The sequence below is a fragment of the Chenopodium album genome, chromosome 15, assembly GCF_948465745.1.
Source record: "Chenopodium album chromosome 15, dcCheAlbu1.1, whole genome shotgun sequence".
In the NCBI taxonomy this organism is placed as follows: domain Eukaryota; kingdom Viridiplantae; phylum Streptophyta; class Magnoliopsida; order Caryophyllales; family Amaranthaceae; genus Chenopodium; species Chenopodium album.
In genome coordinates, this window is record NC_137848.1 from 14,186,001 (window position 1) to 14,205,608 (window position 19,608).

Consider the following 19,608-nt stretch of genomic DNA (forward strand, 5'->3'; position numbering starts at 1 on the left):
TCAGTAAAAATAATTTCAATTCAGCAAAAATAAGGTGAAGAGAACGGGTCTTACTCTATGTTTCGTATTTGCATGCCTGACTCTATTCAAAGGCATATACGAATCATCAGAACATGAGGAAAATTAATCATTCTCCATTTGATAAATTGTCTACCATTGTAATTTATTCACCAAGTTTATTTGAAAGGAGGGCTAAAGTAGTATATCAAGTAAGGTTAGTATTATCATACACTTTAATTTCATTCTTATTGTTGTCTTTGAGTCATTCTATGTCATTTGAAATAGGATTTAAAAGTATGTTGCTTAATTTTCTTATTATTTTTCTTATAGTTTAAAGTGATTTGATTTATTAATTTGACTAAATTTTGACCGCAACAACAAATTAGATCTTGTTATTAGACTTGTCTTACCGTGTAATTTTTTTAAATATGCAGTTTTTATTTGTTTTTAATGTGTTGTTATAGAAATTTAGCAACATGTAACTGAAAATTAAAAGTCCTAATCTGAATATGTCTAATGAGTAGTGATTTTAGTCTAATCTGATTTTGACAATAATAAATAAAAACTTACAAATATTTGAAATAAATTGAAGTAAACAAGTCCTTAATTACTTGTAAACCATCTAAACTTCATTAAAAAGTAAATTACATGACCATAAAAAATTCAAAAAATTCTTGTTTTAGTAGTGGAGGTGACTGGTGAAAGGAAGTGACAATAACTAAGATGATGGTGTTTGAGTTTGGGAAGAAATTATTGTGATTGGTCAAGCAAATGTGTCAAATGTCAATAATAATACAAATTAATCTCTTGTAATTTAGGTTAGCTATTCATTTCTTCGACTTTTCTACTTTTAGTTCCCTTTCGGGTAGTAGGGAGACTCTCTCTCCTTATAATCATTACTTTTATTCTTGGAATAAGTCTAGAAGATTGGATTGGTTACCCTTCTTTAGTATTACTCCATTCATTTTGTAAATAATCATAATAATTTGACTTTTTCACTATTACTAAGCTTACTTTTTTTTTAAACAATTTATAAGCTTACTTTGACTATACTTTTAATATGAAAAAAATACACATGTTGACACGTAAAATATTTTTGGATTAGCATTTATGTATATTTTCATTATAATAACTTTTTATATATTTCTTAATAATATATATTACAAATACTAATGGTCAAACTTGTGCATTGACATCTGTGTCAATCAAAGTGTTGCTATTATAAAGAAATGTAGGGAGTAAATACGAACTACATTCCAATGCAACTTTCATTTTTCTTATATAAACAACGGTTATGAATTTATGATATATATATATATATATATATATATATATATATATATATATATATATATATATATATATATATATATATATATATATATATATATATATATATATATATATATATATAGTTTTGAGGGTTGCAAATAAGAAATACATATTTTAATTCTAAAATGGTACTCATCAATAATCAATAATTAACATATCTAAATGTATTTCATATTTTAAATGCAAGAGGTATCTATATATTTCATAATTGAATGAAGTATGCAAGTATCAGTATTATTTTCTAATCAAAAATAAAAAATATCAGTATTATGTTCAACGTTTATTTATGTTCTCTTTTACTTCTTATTCCAAGAGTAGGATGATTGATAGTTATGAAATTTTGAGTTAGTATTTTGATTTTGCAGAGTCTTTACAGCTCCTACATCAAAGGGTTTTGGTTATTCATCAATTTGGATGTTGTGTTAATTAATTTAAAGTTGGCTACTAGAGGTCAATTATATAGAAAGTATTATTGAATGTATTATAAGTATATCATTAACTACATAGGCTTATGATTATATCTATCAATTTATTTTAGATGTTTGATCATTTAACAAGAAATTAAAGCTATTTATTCATACATACTTATGAAATATGAGTATAAAAATATTGTGTTGGGATTTTTACCTTCTAACAATGAATTTAATTATGACAAATTTGAAAAGATTATTTGTATTTGTAGTTCTATGCTGCAATGTTTTTTTTGTTAAAACCGTGCACCGCTTGGGACTAATCTAGTATACTTAAAAAAAAAAAAACAACACCCGCAATGACACATGTCATCTCCTAATGTGTCCTCAATTATTTTATTTTTTTAAAACTATTGATTAAGGAAACAAAATATTTATTAAAATAATATTATTTTTTTATACACATTCCATATTATTACATAGTAATTGTTATATTTATATATAAAAAAAAAATTCACAAATCTTTCTAAAAAATTTGACAACTATAAAGCAAAAATCTTATTCTTAAAATAATTGTGACCTTTTTTTACAACAAGAAAAGCTGAATTTTTTTTACCTAATTTAATTTTAGTTGTGTATATTATAATTTATGATTATTTTAATCAATAATCTATAATTATATATCACGGGATCTAACCTAATATATTTTTTTTTTCTTTTTTGAATGGGAAACCTAATATAATTAAGTTTGGAGTTTTTTGAAAAAATTTTGTATGGCTTAGGCCCTGTTCTTCTCACCTTAAGAAAATTATATTAAGTAAAAATAATTTCAGTTCAATAAAAATAAGTTCAGTTCAGTAAAATTAATTTCAGTTCAGTAAAAATAATTTTAGTTCAATAAAAATAAGTTTAGTTCAGTAAAATTAATTTAACTTCAGTAAAAATACTTTAAGTTCAGCAAATATAATTTTATTTCAGTAAAAATAATTTCAATTCAGCAAAAATAAGGTGAAGAGAACGGGGCCTTAGTATTATCGATGCTTCTTTTTTAATATATATATATATATATATATATTATTGATGCATAGTACTCCGTAATTCTTAATCTATCTCTTTCTAAAGTTTCGTTTTCAATAAAAGTAAATAAATATAAAAATCTTAGATCAATAGATCCTTTGTACTTAAGTTAGGTACTTCTACATTCCTCACCTACTCAAGTTTAACGATTTTAGGTTGTGACATTCATGGGAAGTATATAACGGTTTTGACTTGTATTTTGAATTCATAGACAACATTCTCATGTTTAGATTTTAAAATTACTCATCTATCCATCCTCTAACAAAAATTACATTTTCTGGATGTCTTCGATATATTGAATACATTTCGAGAATAATCTATTCAGATCATGCATGAAATACTATGGAGTATTTCTTATATTTATAAAGGGTTCTATTTTCTTTGAGTGAAGATTTCAATTAAACAAAAGGAGAAAAAAAAAAAAAAAGGAGTAAAAACAATAATAATAAAAACAATAATAATAATAATAATAATAATAATAATAATAATAATAATAATAATAATAATAATAATAATAATAATAATAATAATAATAATAACAATAATAATAATAATAATAATAATAAATAAATAAATAAAGTTAATTCAACAAAAGTTGAACTGCAAAATTGCAATAAGTTTAAAATAACCGAAACTAGATTAAATGAAACCGAATTAAAGATCTTGGAAAAGAAAGGTTATGAGTTGTCTTTCAGGTCTGACTTCTTTTTTTCTTTTTTTTTTTTTTTTTTTTTGACGATTAGGTTTGACTTGATTTACTTTGATTATGATAAGAATAAGCGACACTAATATGAAATAAGGTAAAGACAACAAATTCTTAATTGCTTTCTTTCAAGCTGTACACAGTAGAAACTAATTTTAAATGTCAAAATCGATCTTGAATTATTATCAAAACCTGAACTTTCTATTCACTACTTTTATTGATGCATCATTTTCAGCAAACTGTTTTGATGCAGCCAAGCCAAGATATTGTGACGTTTTTCTCCAAGGTTGGAGACACTTCATATGTTGAGCGTGTTATCTATAATTTGGAGTTTATTCGACCTAATTTTAGTTTAAGTGATCAACAACACAATAAGATATGATCTAATGCGTTGTCAAAATTAGTACGAACAATAAATCATTATGGTCCCACATTAACTGTACTCATATTATCTCTTTCATATCTCAATAGTGGATACCAATTATCTTTGTTGATAAAGTCATAGAAGCGATGCACAAAATTTAAATTAAATTCTACCAACTCTTTTATATTATTCATCACATTGAATGTGATATATTATTTAGTCGTCGAGAAGTATTTGTAGTTAATCCGTATTTTTTTTTTTTTACTTTGCATATATACGGGGAGGCATATACGCAATATAGTACGGATTCTTGTTCAAGAAACTACGTTGGAACCTGTATTTGTTCTAAGCATTGTACTCCATATCTGCATTAAATCTATATTCTTTACATATCCTTGTTTGAATATTTTAAATTTGGATTCCATTTGCAGATTAAAGTTTCTAAGTAGGTAAAATGTGTTGTGCTTATATAAGAATCATTAACAAGCTATGCTGTCACATTCCCAATCAATAATTGCACCCTAGAACAATAATCACAATCAATAAGCAGCTAAAGTATTTTTAAGGTCATTTTTTTTTAACTGAACTGATCTAAACCGAAATGAGCCGAACAAAATTGCATTATATGAAACTGAATTGAACAAGTACTGCTACACTAAGTAGAGTGAATTAAGAATATCCTAAAACAATAAGTGCAATAGAGTAAGCTAAAACATTTTCTTTGAATCCCTTGATTAAAAGTTTTAATTCATCAAAAAAGTAATGTGACTGACCATACACAAGACTTAGTTTTTCTTTTATTTACAGTTGATCAACCAAATTTATATACGTAGTATATCTTTTTTGTTATATATATATTCTCCTTTAATTAACCAAATTCCACTCTGTTTTTTTTATTCTCCTTCCTAATAATATTTCACTAGTTAAAAAGAGTAAATGGGCACCAGTTCAAAATGGACTTAAGACATCAGATCAGTTTTGAACCGGTGTGGAAGTGGCTGGTGCCAAAATATTTCTTTTGTGCTAGTATGTTAATGCAAAACTTTTATTGATGGTAATATATTTAATTTTTTCAACAAGGAAAAATTTATAAAATTTATATTAATAAACTAGTCATTGAGACGATTCCAACAATTACCTACAAGACTACTATATTTATTCTGATGTATAAATCACAAACATCAGTCAAATTAAATTATATGCATAATGCAAAAAGTCAAAACGCTTTACTTATTTAAATACGAAGGGGGTTATAGGGCACCGGTTCAAGGGCCAAATCGGTGCTCTTTACATCGATCAAGTAATTTGCTATTGGATTTCATATATTTAACAAGCTATGATTTAATATTTGTGACACAAAGACAGGATTAAGGACTAGGTGATAATCACCATTTAGTTGGTAAGATTAAACTAAAAAAAAAAAAAAAAAGTCAATATATAATACATACATTTAAAAAAGGATTGATGGCAATAAATTCATCATTTTCATCAACCCTTAAGCCTAAAGGCCCATAATAAGCATTAAATTTATTTACACCAAATTTTACAAGATAAAAGTTCAAAGTTTAGACAAATCAAACTATTAGATCAAAATAAAATAAAATAAAATAAAGCTTAAATTAAATTAGGGTAGAAAAAAATAAGTACAGATTAGATAAGTAAAGATAAGATGAGCTAAACATAGCAATGACCTGTTCTCTTCAGCTTAATTTCAGTTCAGCTTAATTTAGTTCAGTTTATAATTTCTTTCTCTCATAAACAATTTAGTTCAGTTCCTTATTTCCTTCTCTCATAAACAATTTAGTTCAATTCAGTAAATCAGAACAGATCCTTAATAGTTCATTACCACGCCTATACCAAGCTATGCTTAGCTTAATGGTAAGGATTGTACCCATACTTTATACTTTTAACACGTGGCTTTAAATTCCATCCAGGGCACTTTAAGGGTGGAACTTATGCACTTTCCAATCTCATACACTTTCCACTCACTCTCAAATTATTTAGCTCGCTAACCCAAGCTAAGTTGATCCATGCCGGCCAAATTTTGATTCAATAGGCTTAAAACAGACATCATGTTCATTGTATAGATAATATTTTTGAGTTTATTATGCGATCTTAATCTAATACCCTTTTGATTGATCTTGGAGTTATATATACTGTATCAACATGATACAAGTGCAGGGACGGAGCTAAGTTCAAGGCAACGGGTCAATTGACTCCACTTAGAAAAAAAGTAAAGTTACTAAAGAAAGTGAATAATTTAATTTGGAAAATACGATATCAAAAATCAGAAAAAACCATTAATGTAAAACACACATATTTGTATGTATGTGTATAAATTTAGGGTCAAATAAAAAGGATCTGGTAGTGAGAAGGATTGTATGTGCATATTTTTTGTATTGAATGTGCATATGGAAAAGCTTACTCCGCCGATGTATAGGTGTACAACCAAAAGACCCAATTAATTAAGTAGATTTTTGTTTCCAAAAACTGAAAAGGTGGTAAAGCATAATTGCGTTATAGTACGTAATTAATTAATTAATTAATTTTTTTTTTGAAATAATTAATTTATTAATTAAGATATAATAAGATTGAGAATATACGTGTTGTCACCACAATGCACACATTTAGTAGAATAATTATCTCATATAACACGTGATGCTCCAATTCTAGAACAAATGAATTGTATTTGTAATATAATAAACACTTAATCACTTGGGGTTATCCAAATCTACATTAATTTAAATTTCTAGTTACCAAAAGTCTTAAAGAAACAGAAGCGTATTATATACATACACAAAGTACATATGCCATGGCAAAGCGTGTAGATGTAAAATATGTAGCTATTTGTTAGCCAAAAAGCAATTTTTCTAAAATAAAAAATTAACTTTTTTTTTGCACCTTTTTTTAATATTGATTTTTTTGGTTAATGCTTTATTTTAAGCCCCCCAATCAAGAGTTTGGTAGATTAATTTAGATTAGGTCCTAGGCTCTACACCGTAAGATGCGCCTCAAATTGGATGCTATGAAGGCGTACACGTATATGGATTAAAATCACATTAAAAAATTAATAAAACATGATCAAACTATCAAATCCGTCACATAATTGGAGGCACTAAAATATGTAATCATTTGGAGGAATTTGGAATAATTCATTAATTAAATAATATTATTATGTTAGAGATACACATTCTTTGTTGAAAACGATGTATCAAATTTATAGTATAGGTATAGCATGTGCGAATAGAATAATAGAGATTATGTGTTGTTTAAGAATATGGTTTAGCTTTTAACATGTTATGAATTTTGGGTAATTCTTGTGGATTACTCTATAATCTATACATTGATTAATTTAACTAATGGATGTCCCATATAGTTAATTGATAGTAAAGGGTGTTCATTAATTTAACACTGTATGACAATTACAAAATATTATGCAATTAACCCTATTAGTACGTGACACTTTGAGGTAAGGATTCCTTTATCCTTCTCCCCCACTTTCAAAATACCTAACCCGAATTTGGGTCAAAAGGACTTGTGAGAGGTTCCAGCCCGATAGGGCACTACTCCTTACCCAAAAAAAAAAAAAAAAAAAAAAAAAAACAACAAAATTAAAATGAATATTTTTTTTATCAAAACTATAAGAGGATATATTTAGTTCGCAAAGTGATATGGCCATATGGGGTTGGAGTCAGAAATGAAATCATAATGAAATGGATTTGGAACTTAAGTATTAATATCATATCTTTCGTTTGATTCTAGAATTAATATTTTTTTTTAATGATATCTAAAAGGCTACATATATCGATCATTACTCAAAAATTATTGGCATAGCTTATAAGTTAAACAAATTGCAAATAGAAAGAACAAAAAGGATCAAAGAGAGTACTCCCTCTGTCCCACAATTTATGACGCAATCAACATTGCACACATGTTAATGCACTAGTTTGAATTTATTTTTATATAATTAAATATCAATGAAAATTATTTTAAGAGTTATATTATGAAACTTTATATTAATACCTATCTAACTTATATTTTATGATAAAATATGTTTATATTATGTTAGTAAAAAAAATTATGGTTAAAGTTAATACATTAATAGTGAAAAAAGTCTAACCTCTAATGTATTCTAGGACGGAGGGAATATGACTTAAAATACAGATAAAGTGTATATTGTATTTACTCTACCAATTATTATCGCTAACACAATTTCTTGATTAAGGCGGACTTTTAGTAAAAATTTTAAAAGAGTTAAAGTTAGCATAAAATATTTGAAGTTTATTTTACTAATATAAATTTTACACTTAATAAACACTTATCAAAATACATGTATCCATTAGAATCTGGTCATTAAAATACAATCAAACTCCTTACAAATTAAAAGTTATCATTACTATATAAATTATTAAAGTTGCTATTAAATTGACCGTTTTACAATAAAATTAATAAAAGTTCGACTTATATAAGACTTATATAGTGTACCATTAATAATGGTCCTGTTCCCTTCAATGAACCATAGGCCGGTAATAACGACTAATAAGTGTAACAATGGGAAACATTCCAAAAATGACTTTTGAATGGCTACAATATAATTGTGGCTATTATATTAGATTAAATCTCAGCCTTTTATTTATTTTGACCAATATAAACCGTTGATTTAAATGACTATTTAGTTTTTTTTTAACAAAAAAAAAAAAAAAAAAAAAGGATAATTGACAAAAAAATTACACACATTCTTTGTTCTTAGATTCAATTAATCAGTTTCTCCTTCAGTAATTCTGAAACATAATCCTCTGTGTTTTGGAATCATTCTTCCTTCGTTTAGATGCTAAAGGATTATGCTAAATTAATATTGAGAATTGAGATAAATATTGCGGCAGATTTTTAACGGAAAAAAAAAAATTAAATATGGTACTGAAGATCTGGATCGGAATAACAATTTCAATGGCGTATATTATACTATAAGTTTTGCCCCATAAAAGTATAATGAGGAGGATAGGGATCAAATGAACACTATAATATCATCAAGAAACTTGCGAGTTGCGGCAGTAATATGTGATCGAAAGAATGTTTTTTTTTTTTTAATCAATTTTTTTAAAAGTCAATCTTTAATCCTTAATCAATGATTTGTATTAGTTAAAATAAATGAAGGGTTGAGATTTGATCTAATCTAATGGCTACAATACTATTGTAGCCATTTGAAAACTATCCTCCAAAATTGACTTGGTCTAATTATAATTAACAGATACATATTTCTAACTTAGTTGGAGCTTGATTCAGCTCTTTAATGAGTTTGTTTTGAATGACCTTAAGTCCTTAACTTGATGTCCACTCAATTCTAATATTTTTTTTTTCAAATGACCTCTAAAATTCGTTTTCGCAATGATGAGTAAAACTGTTATAGATACATATATGAACTTTTTATTGCTCTTTTAAGTTTTAATAGACAATCTTGAGCATATTAGTGGAAAAGAACTTCGTGGTTGACACGGAATATCCATGTTATAATACTACTCCCTCCATTCCCAAAACTTCGACTTTTTTGGGTTGATTTCGCGGTTATTAAGAAATTTAAATAAAAAGAAATAAAAACATATTGGAAAGATAAATTTACATGGGGTTTGTAAAAAGTAGAGAGATAAAGTATTAAAAATACATGAAAAAACAAAATTTTATATTGGGAAGGTAATTTTGCACAAATATTGTTGTAAATTGGTGAGTATTTAAATGCAAATGGGTCGATCATTTGGGACTAAAATTAGGCCATATGGGTCGATCATTTTGGGAGTAAAATTAGCCAAAAGGGTCGAAGTTTTGGGGATGGAGGAAGTAAAATTTATTTTCCCTACCTTATAAAAAGTAGAAGATTACTCTTAGAAATAGTGTGCTACCAACTATACCCTCAAAAATATATACACAAATGTGTACAACAATGTGTATTTACTTTTTAACCCTCGGAATTTTTGGAGACTGTTTATTTTTACTCCTTCGTAGTTGTTCTTCTTATTTACAATCTTGTCGTCCTTTAATTACAACTAGTCTTCTGTCCCGTGCAATGCACGGGTTGTTCATAGATAATTGTATTGAGAGATGAGTGAGGAAATATCAATAAATTAGTATGGGTGTAATGTGTAACAAAAACCATGATTAAAGAAATTTATCTTTTTAGACTTTGATTCACAATGAAGCTTTGTAAAAAAGAAGGTGAGGGGAACTAAAATTAAATAAGAAAAGGAAAAAGTTGAATTGAAGAGGGGAGATGAAGATGAAAGGTTTAATGAATGAGTGAAGAAAGATATTGTAATAAAAAAAGAAATTAAACATATAAAATGACATGTGGCACATTGGCTTGGAAAAGAAGATGGAGAAATGTAATAGGATGAGGACACATGTCTTTTTGGTTTGAGTTTTTAAATACTAAGTATAGATTATTGTTAAGCCTTATTAGTTTTTGAAATTTACATTGTTTGATGGCGCACATAAACAACGTTATGGAATTTGAATGTTCATATTAAATAATGATATTTGCAAATGTTATCAAGAAGTATAAAGAACTTAAAAATCCTAATATCAGGGGAAATAGATGAAAAAAAAACTGGTATTATTTATGGAGAGAATTTAAGAGAAAAAATATAACTAATTGATTATTGTTTTAGTATTAGATATAGATATAGACGTTAGATGGTCGTAGAACATTAAAGTACTTACATTATTAAGTTTTTAGCTACAACGAACATTTCACATATTATTGCTCCATTTGACCAAAGCTCACAAATAATTTATTTGAAGAAAAACACACTAGGTATTATTGAAACATGCAAATTAATTAAGAGTTCGAAACTAATTAACAATTGCTTAAGATATGAAGGAATGCAAATTAATTAAATATTATTTAATAATAATTTGAAATAACACTGTTAAATTTTGATCGTTTTAAGAAATAATTGTCATAAAGGATTTTGGTGGCATTCTTATACTTCTACAAAGCCACCGCATAGGCACATAACCCAAATAATATATATTAAAACTACCAGATTTACCACCTTAACCAAAGGTGTAAATACACGCCAATACAGCTTCTCTGCAAGAGCTAACCTCTCTGCGTGCATCGCGCGCGTAGCCCACCATAGTAAATGAAGAAAATAAACATTTATTGTATTAATAAGCAGGCAATTTAGATTATACACTAGGGTGCATTCTGCGTATGGTGTGCCCTATTATAAATTATTGTTCACGTTTTTTGTAATTTTCTACTTAAATCCAGTTCGATTTCTTTTTACTTAGAGCTTGTTCTCTTCAGCTTAATTTCAGTTCAGTTCAGCTCCAATCAGTTCAGTTCAGTTCCTAATTTTCTTCTCTTATAAACAATTCAGTTCAGCTCCAATCAGTTCAGTTCAGTTCAGCTCAGCTCAGTTCAGTAAATCAGAACATGCCTTATACTCAATGTTCTTTCTACTTATATGCAACATTTTCTTACTTATATACGCAATGTTCTTTATATTCCACATCAGTAACTTTCAAAATAAATACCTTAATTTAAATGATATGTTATTTACATTCCACATAAGTAACTTTCAAAATTAAAATTGATATTTCAATTTTTTCACCAAATACCCCTGAATTAACACTTTTATTCACCATATACCCCTCATTATTTTCAAATACATCATATACCCTCGATTTTAACAAAAATGCAACAAATACCCTCCCTCACCGAAGTCCCCCCGCTGGCAGCCACCTCTAAACAACCATCTATCATACCACCATCGAAACCATCCATTCACTTCCCTTGCACTACAAGAAAATTGTCTTTTCGTAGCGATTGTACATTCGCTACAATATGCACACATGTTTGTGATATAGTAGTGGAACACGTATCATTTTACAATCGACGTACTAAAACCATATGAAATCGATACAAAAAACATAATAATATTTATTCACCTTTCTTTTGCAAATTTATAAAATTATGGAAAAACGTATCGCTTACAGTCGCCACCAAAACCCAAAAATCGATACAAAAAGCCTTTTTTACACTATATTTTAAAATTTCGTTTGACAAAGAGAACATAAAATATGTTATAGCTTATTGGATAAACATTTAATATGAAAGCTTAAGGTTGCATGTTCGAATCTTGTATAGATCATGTGTAGGGATTTTTTTTTTTTTTTTTGTAGAAAATGAGTTTAACATTTGTAGCGATTATAATCGCTACAATAATCACCATGATTGAATGTAGTTTTTCGTATCGATTAATAGGACAACCCCAACGCAAGCGAAAAACACTACTAAAGGCTATGGCAACGGCGGATACTGTATCGAATAACTATTCGTTGGGATTTTTTTTTTAGCTATTACAATCGATACGAAATTTTAAAATAATCACTACGAAAAGGTATTTTTCTTGTAGTGTTACCCCTGAAACTACCCCCTCCCTTCCCCACCCTCGAAAACCACCCTAGATCCCTTTCCCCTCACCGCGTAAATGTCTGGCCCTCTCTCTTCCCTGATCCCCTAAACCAACCTCTCCTTTCCCCAACCCCCAAAACAACGAAGCCCTAAACCCCTATACCACCAAAATCCATTTGAGATTAGCCCTCTCAACTCCGAAACTACCTCACCACCTTAAAACCCACTAATTTTAACAACTAAGAGAGAGAGATGAGCTGTGTTGATATGATGGTGCAGTGGAGCTATCAAGACAGCAAGGTTCGACGGGGAAACCAAATGATCAAGGGAGGGGTGGTTTTGGGTGGGCTGGTCTCGGGTAGGTGGGTGATCTGAAACAGTGAGTTGAAGGATAAGGCAATGGTGAAGGAGGTTGAAGGCCGGAAAAATAATAGTGGTGGAAGAGAAAAAGGGGTTAGGGTAGAGCCAGGGATGGCTGGCAGTGGGAGGAGAGAAAGAAAGGGTTCGACGATAGGGATCATTTGTCGGCGATTGGCGGGGGTAGGGGGCTAGGCTATATAATTAATTAATATAATGTGATTGGTTGTTCATTATTTTTAAAAATCAACTTGAAATTGTGGGGTATGTGGTGTATTTAAAAATGTTGAGGAGTCCCGAAGCTAACTACAGTTAGTCACCATTCCGGACATCTAATGCATTTTTGTAAAACTAAGGGATATTTGGTGTAATAGAAAATGTTGAGAGGTATGGGACGAATAAAGTGATAATATAGGGGTATTTGGTGATGAAAAAAAAAAAAAAAAAAAAAAAAAAAAAAAAACTGTTGATATTTTTGTAAAGACAAGGAAATTATTTTATTTTATATAAAGAGAAGTTATTTTATAGAAAAAGAAACAAATGCAAATTCTAAATTTCAAAGTGATCCAGTTTGTAAATTTGTTAAGAATGCATATGAGAATGAAGATTTTGATAACGAAGGTGAAATTGACGATTTTGCACTAAAAGGAGAAGTTAATTTTTAGATTTATTTTTCATATTTAAATTGTTTAATTATATATGATGTTGATGACGATGTTCTATCTTATTATTATATATGTTCATTGATAATTGTTACTCATGTTATTAGCATTGAAATCGTTGTTGGATTTTCATCTTGAAATTAGTTTTGAACGTCATTTTTAATTATTGAATTGTGAACACTATAATATGATTTATTAATGTTGAATATCTTTTGTATATCAACTTTTATATTACTAGGGTAGCCAACGCGCGCGTTGCGCGCGAAGTGGCTTGCCCTTGATTGATCTTTGTATTGGGTTGTGAACTTGTGATTAAACTATTCACGACATTCGACTATTGGGAAAAATAGTTAGTTAAAACACTATAATGTGTGAAGGAGAACGTGTTGTGATGAAGAACAATGTAATTTAGTGGAATGCATCAATGTTATAACATACGAAGTATAATAACAATAAAAGGTTTATTGTAAAGCTTCAATGAGATGGTGTAGTACAATGACCATAACATTGAGGGCCTGATGTATAATAACAGCATGTAAAGCCATTAAATTGTTCCTAATGATAGTAATGAAAGAGTTCAAAGGTGATAAATAACTGTTACACATCCCGTATGCCTAGATTAAGCCTAGTATTACAAATGACGTAGATATATAATATTTAGGAATAGATGTCGTTTAAGGACACATGCTTGGATTTAAATTATGTCAATATGAAATATGTAGAAATATAAAGCTAAGGAAAATGTGTTGTGTGAGGACACACTGTTGGATTTATTTTTGTTGGAGCATTTGCATGTTTAGTGGAGAGAAATTTCTTTGAGAGCCCATTTGAGAACCCAGATCTTTTGTTGGATCATATGCGTGTTTGGTCGAGGGAAATGTCTTTGAGAGAAATTGTTGGTGCAATCTGAATATTTTTGCCACGCCCACTGCATCGCATATCTAAATAATAGCCAATACATTTCAAATAAGTTTCTATTTAGAAATTGACTACATAGATATTTTGGAAACCTTGCATATATTAATACTATAATTGACTAATAGTAGACAAAACATATGTGAAAGTAGACGGAAAATGCAGAGATGAGATATCAAAGGTAAAGGACTAATGTGTCAGCTATGAAAAACGTAGCCCATGCAAAATTCTCATATGGAAACCTCTTTGTACTTTTAACTCTTGATAAATAAGCTCTATACATTACGTAGCTCCACTTGTAGCCGCTTTGTCCACCCTTGACAATCCCCTTGAATCCCTTCTTGCTTTCTTCCCCTTTTGGTTTCCTTTTTTCGTAGTACATCTACTCCGCCACAATAAACACAATTACGTGTAAGTCATTAATTTTGGCCTTCACAAAGTAAAGGAAAAAACACCCACATAAAGCAAAATGATGAGGAGAGAGAAAGCTTAAACATTTTTACCAGAGAAAAGTTGACGTGTGAGGACAATTTTTACCAGGAAAAAAGTGCACGAAAGTTTATAAGATAATAATAAATGGGAAATAATAAATGGGGGTAAAAAGGTAAACAAATATTTTAAAGGGTAAAATGGTCCGTGCACTATTTATAAGAGTCATTTTCTACTTTTTAAAAAGTAGGGATTATTTAGTAATTGTTTATAGGAAAATTTGATATTTACTACCAACAAAAGCACCTTGTGTCACATTTGCTATCCGTTTAATTTTTTATTTTATTTTAATACCACCCAAATTTCCAAAATTATAGATATCACTACCAGCCGCCTCACTGCCAAGCCACCTCACTACCACTATCCAACCTCCCTTTCCCCATCTACCCCGAAACCTCACTGCCAGCCTCTCCCCTCACTGGCAACTGACCACCCCCTTCCTGTCGCCGGCGCTAAGCCTCTCCCTGCTGACGACTACCACCGTTACATCATCAACCCCCTCCCCTGTTCGTTTTCTTTGGTTGCTCTGATTCGCTTCTTCATCATCCACCATCAACTGAAATCAACGGCTTCAAATGCTTCACCTTCAATCATCATCAAATCGCAGCCATTGATTCGATTCAATGCATCTCAGCCGCCCAATTTCATTAATTTTGCTCTAGAGTCTCTGATTCTTTGGCTGAATTGGAGCGTAAATTGTCAATTGCAGGGCTCCAAATGCTGAAATTGCGTGCTGAATTAGAGCTTCTTGCGGGCTTCTATTTGTTTGATTGGGATGTCGACTTCCGTTGATGGTGGTGTGGGGCTGCTGGTGGAGCGCGCTTCTTGCGGTGGTGCTGCAAGCAGCAGTGTTGGTTCAGGCGGTGCTCGCTGCAGTGTTGCGGTGGGGGTTGAAGTGTAGGATGAGCTTGGTGATGTTGGAGAGAGCAGAGGAGTTACGGGGTTTCGGTGTTGTGGGTGCGCTGGTGGCAGTTGCGGCGGTTCGATGTGATGTTGGTGATGGTGTGAATGGTGCTGATGTTGAAGGTGCAGCTAGGCAGGGGTTAGTGAGGTGTTTGCATGAGGAGTTGGGAGCAAGGGAGTGTTGGTGAGTGGTTAGTGTGGTGTAGGTTAATAAATTGGTGTGGTGATGGATAAATTGGGCCTCACTTAACGGGAACATTGACAGAAACCGTTATCTGGTAGTGAAATATATAGTTAGGGGATTTCGGTGGTAGTAAAATAAAATACAAAATTAAACGGGTAGCAAATGTGACACAAGATGCTTTCGCTGGTAACAAATGTCAAATTTTCCTTGTTTATATTTTTCTGAAATTAAGATCTTGAAGTTTCATTGATGACATGTTTTTTTTATTTTTTTTTTCTTCCTCTTGAGAGCTCCCCTATTGACGTAGAGGCGTATCCAGAATATGCACAAAATCAATTATATGAATCCATTTTCCGTTAGGCTAATTCATACATCTATCAAAGTTCGAACGATAAACTACATTACCAGCTACGACGTACTCTTAAGAAGCGTCAAATATATAACCCGTTGGACTACTCTTATTTCCTAGAATCTTTGCCTTTGCTTCATAAAAATTTAAATAAATACTTAGGGTTATGCACTTGCATACCCATTGTGTGAGTTGTATCTGCCGCTGATTTAACATAAATAGTGATCAAATTCGAAATAAGAAGAACAAAATTAAACAACAAAACTAAACCGAGATTATTACGAAATCAATGACTAATTACATCTATAGTTCTACCATAGTCAACCGGGACCATTTTTAAGTACATATAAACAAGGAACAATGGTCGGAACCAACAACACGAACAACTATAATAATAAGAAGCAAAATACCACTTTTCAATTTTTTTTTTCTTCTTAAGCCAAAACCCCCGAAAACAACGCGCTTAATACAGTTACTCACGATCTCAGATTTATGCAAAAAATGTCAAACAGTCAAACTTCATACCACTTATATTAATCTCCTATTTTTAATCATATAATCGTACTATTTTTACACTTCTAATTACTATACTTTACTACCAAGTTGATGTATGACATTTTCACTTCTTATATTATAAAGAAATTAAAAAAAAAAATTAACCAAATTTATAAAATTCTTCCTTCCAAAAAAAACCATATATTATAATTCAAATTGCGGCGAATTTCTACCACATGGTCACCTTTTTTCTTCACTAATTTCAAACCCCTCTTCTTTTTTTCCATCTATAAAAAGCTTCACACCTTCTATATCTTCATTATGTGTTAATCCTCTTTCTCTCTCCTCTCTAAAAAAAAAAATAACATCATTTTTTTTCGTCGATCAATCAGTTTGAAAGAAATCAAGTATGGACGTGAATAATACTACTAAGTCGACCGTTAATAGTGAAGATGAATTGGACCTCCGAAGAGGTCCTTGGACCGTCGAGGAGGATCTTGCCCTCATCAATTACATTGCTACACACGGGGAAGGTCGCTGGAACTCCCTTGCTCGTTGTGCAGGTAACGTTAACAACAACGATAATAATCGTTTGTCTAGTGTGAATCATGCATATCGATTGTGTCATGATAATTATGGTTTCGAAAACAACTTGATTATGGTTTGGAAAAATGGGTATTGATGAATAACGACTTTTGTGTACCATAAATTTCCTTCACTACCATTTTTGTGCAAGTACCAAATCTCATGTGTTAGGCCAGCTATATAAGTATTCTTCTCTTACAACATCTGAGTTGTTTTTGCATGAGCTATTTGGAAAATTTATTTTTTAGTGTTCTCTTCGTTTCTAAAATTTTTTCTTGTTTGAACAGTAATTGTCTCACAAAAACTGTTAAAACGAGAACAATTTTTTTTATTTATAAAAAAAAATCGATGATGAAAATAAAAAGATTTATGATGTTATAATTGGGATTTTCATGACAATTTGGCTGAGTTGTCATCATAAAAACTACTTAGGAAAAAAAAAAAAAAAAAAAACTTTTTTCAAGTTAGTGATACTTTTTTTAATTTGATGATACCTTGATACACTTCATCTTCTACAAATCTTTTACAAAAATTAAAAATAAAAATGAAGTACATGGCCTTTGTGTCATTATGTGAACTCGTACACATCTCTTTAGTGCGCAAGGCATTTCGTAGGATATCATATTGTCCTTAATTATTGGTTCTTGCTTATGTTTGTGCTTATGTTATTATGCACTAACTTTACTAATCTATGTAGTATAACATATCATTCTTCTTTTTCCCCTTTTTCTTTTATTTTTTTTTTGGTTCGGATAATCTAGTGACAATTATTATCATCGACTTGTACTAATAACTTGTACATGAATGTATTGTAACAGGCCTTAAGCGTACGGGTAAGAGTTGTCGATTGAGATGGTTAAATTATTTACGCCCCGATGTTCGACGAGGAAATATTACTCTTGAGGAGCAACTCTTGATCTTGGAACTCCATTCTCGTTGGGGCAACCGGTAATTACCTCCTTTCAATAAACAAATTAAAATTTTATTCTGCAATATATAATAATAATCATGTCAAATATTTACTAATTATGCAAACTAATAATGTTATTACTATAACCTAAGAGATTTTTATTGCATGTAAATTTTTTTTTTTTAGTGTTATTAAGTGTGAAAACTCTTAATAATTAATAGAATTGTGTGTAAATTGTAGGTGGTCGAAAATAGCACAATATTTGCCAGGAAGAACAGACAATGAGATTAAGAATTATTGGAGAACTCGTGTACAAAAGCATGCTAAGCAACTAAAATGTGACGTGAACAGCAAGCAATTTAAGGACACAATGCGTTATCTTTGGATGCCTAGACTAGTTGAAAGAATCCAAGCAGCAGCCGCCACCAACGGGCCCCACACTACCGCCACGGCTACTACTTCTGGAGGATCGGGCACCACCACTGCCACGGGTGGACCAACTATGGGGTACACCGATAATTTTATCCATGCACCGGTAAATTCTAATTTTACCCCTGAAAACTCGGGTAACTCTTCAGATTCCTATGGCACACAAGTCTCGGATTTTGGGGATTATTATGGGATCCCGGTTGCTAATCAAAGTGTTAATCAAGATTATTACCAAGGCGATCAAGTGAATTATGGAGGTGATAACTCATTAACAAGTCCTAATTGTAATTATCTTAATAACCAAGGGATGGAATTCCAAGGTGTTGATAATTACATGGAGCAAAATAGCCAACAACAGTGGTCGTCTTTTGGTCTTGGGGATACAACGGATAATTTGTGGAATATTGAGGACATTTATGTCTTACAACAACAATTTAGCAACATGTGAGTGGAATGTTTAATTTGCCTCTTATTTTAGGAGCCAAATATTTATAGAGTCTCCCAATTGGAGCTCATGATACTTATTTGTGTCATAACTATACACAACATGTAATCTTAATTAGGATCATACATATGAGATTCAAGAAACTAAAATCCAAAAAAAAAAAGGGGGGGGGGGGGGGGGGGTAGGAGGTAGTTCTTTTGTATTTGTGGTGATTCATGTAATTTTTCACTTTTTTTTTTTATTTTAAAGCATCTTCAGATTGGGGGTTAATTTGTAACTGGAATATAATACTTTGATCTTAATTCTTTAAATTGAATCATTTTTTTTACTCTCTTTAATAATATTTTATTCTTGATATTGACGCATAGATATAGATACAGAGTATTTTATATATTTCATCTTAAATTTATGAGCTCATTTACAAAACAAAATCTCTATTTAGAATGTCCAAATAATAGTGATTTAAAATGGTAAATTATTGATCACATGAACATTTATTTCATAGCTATCATCATCATCATCAATATGTGCATGATATCTAAAAAACTATATAAAAATAATTAAAAAAAAATAAAGAAAGAAGAAA

The 19,608-nt window shown here is 30.2% G+C and overlaps 1 protein-coding gene across 1 annotated transcript; it reads left to right on the forward strand.

Moving 5' to 3' along the window:
* The first annotated feature begins 17,022 nt into the window (after nt 1-17,022).
* Nucleotides 17,023-19,186, forward strand: LOC145581974 (transcription factor MYB108-like). The gene is made up of 3 exons (XM_081639013.1): nt 17,023-17,216; nt 18,057-18,186; nt 18,389-19,186. Exons 1-3 carry the CDS (start codon nt 17,063-17,065, stop codon nt 19,023-19,025), a joined length of 921 nt encoding a protein of 306 aa, XP_081495139.1. The 5' UTR covers nt 17,023-17,062; the 3' UTR covers nt 19,026-19,186.
* The last annotated feature ends 422 nt before the right edge of the window (nt 19,187-19,608 follow it).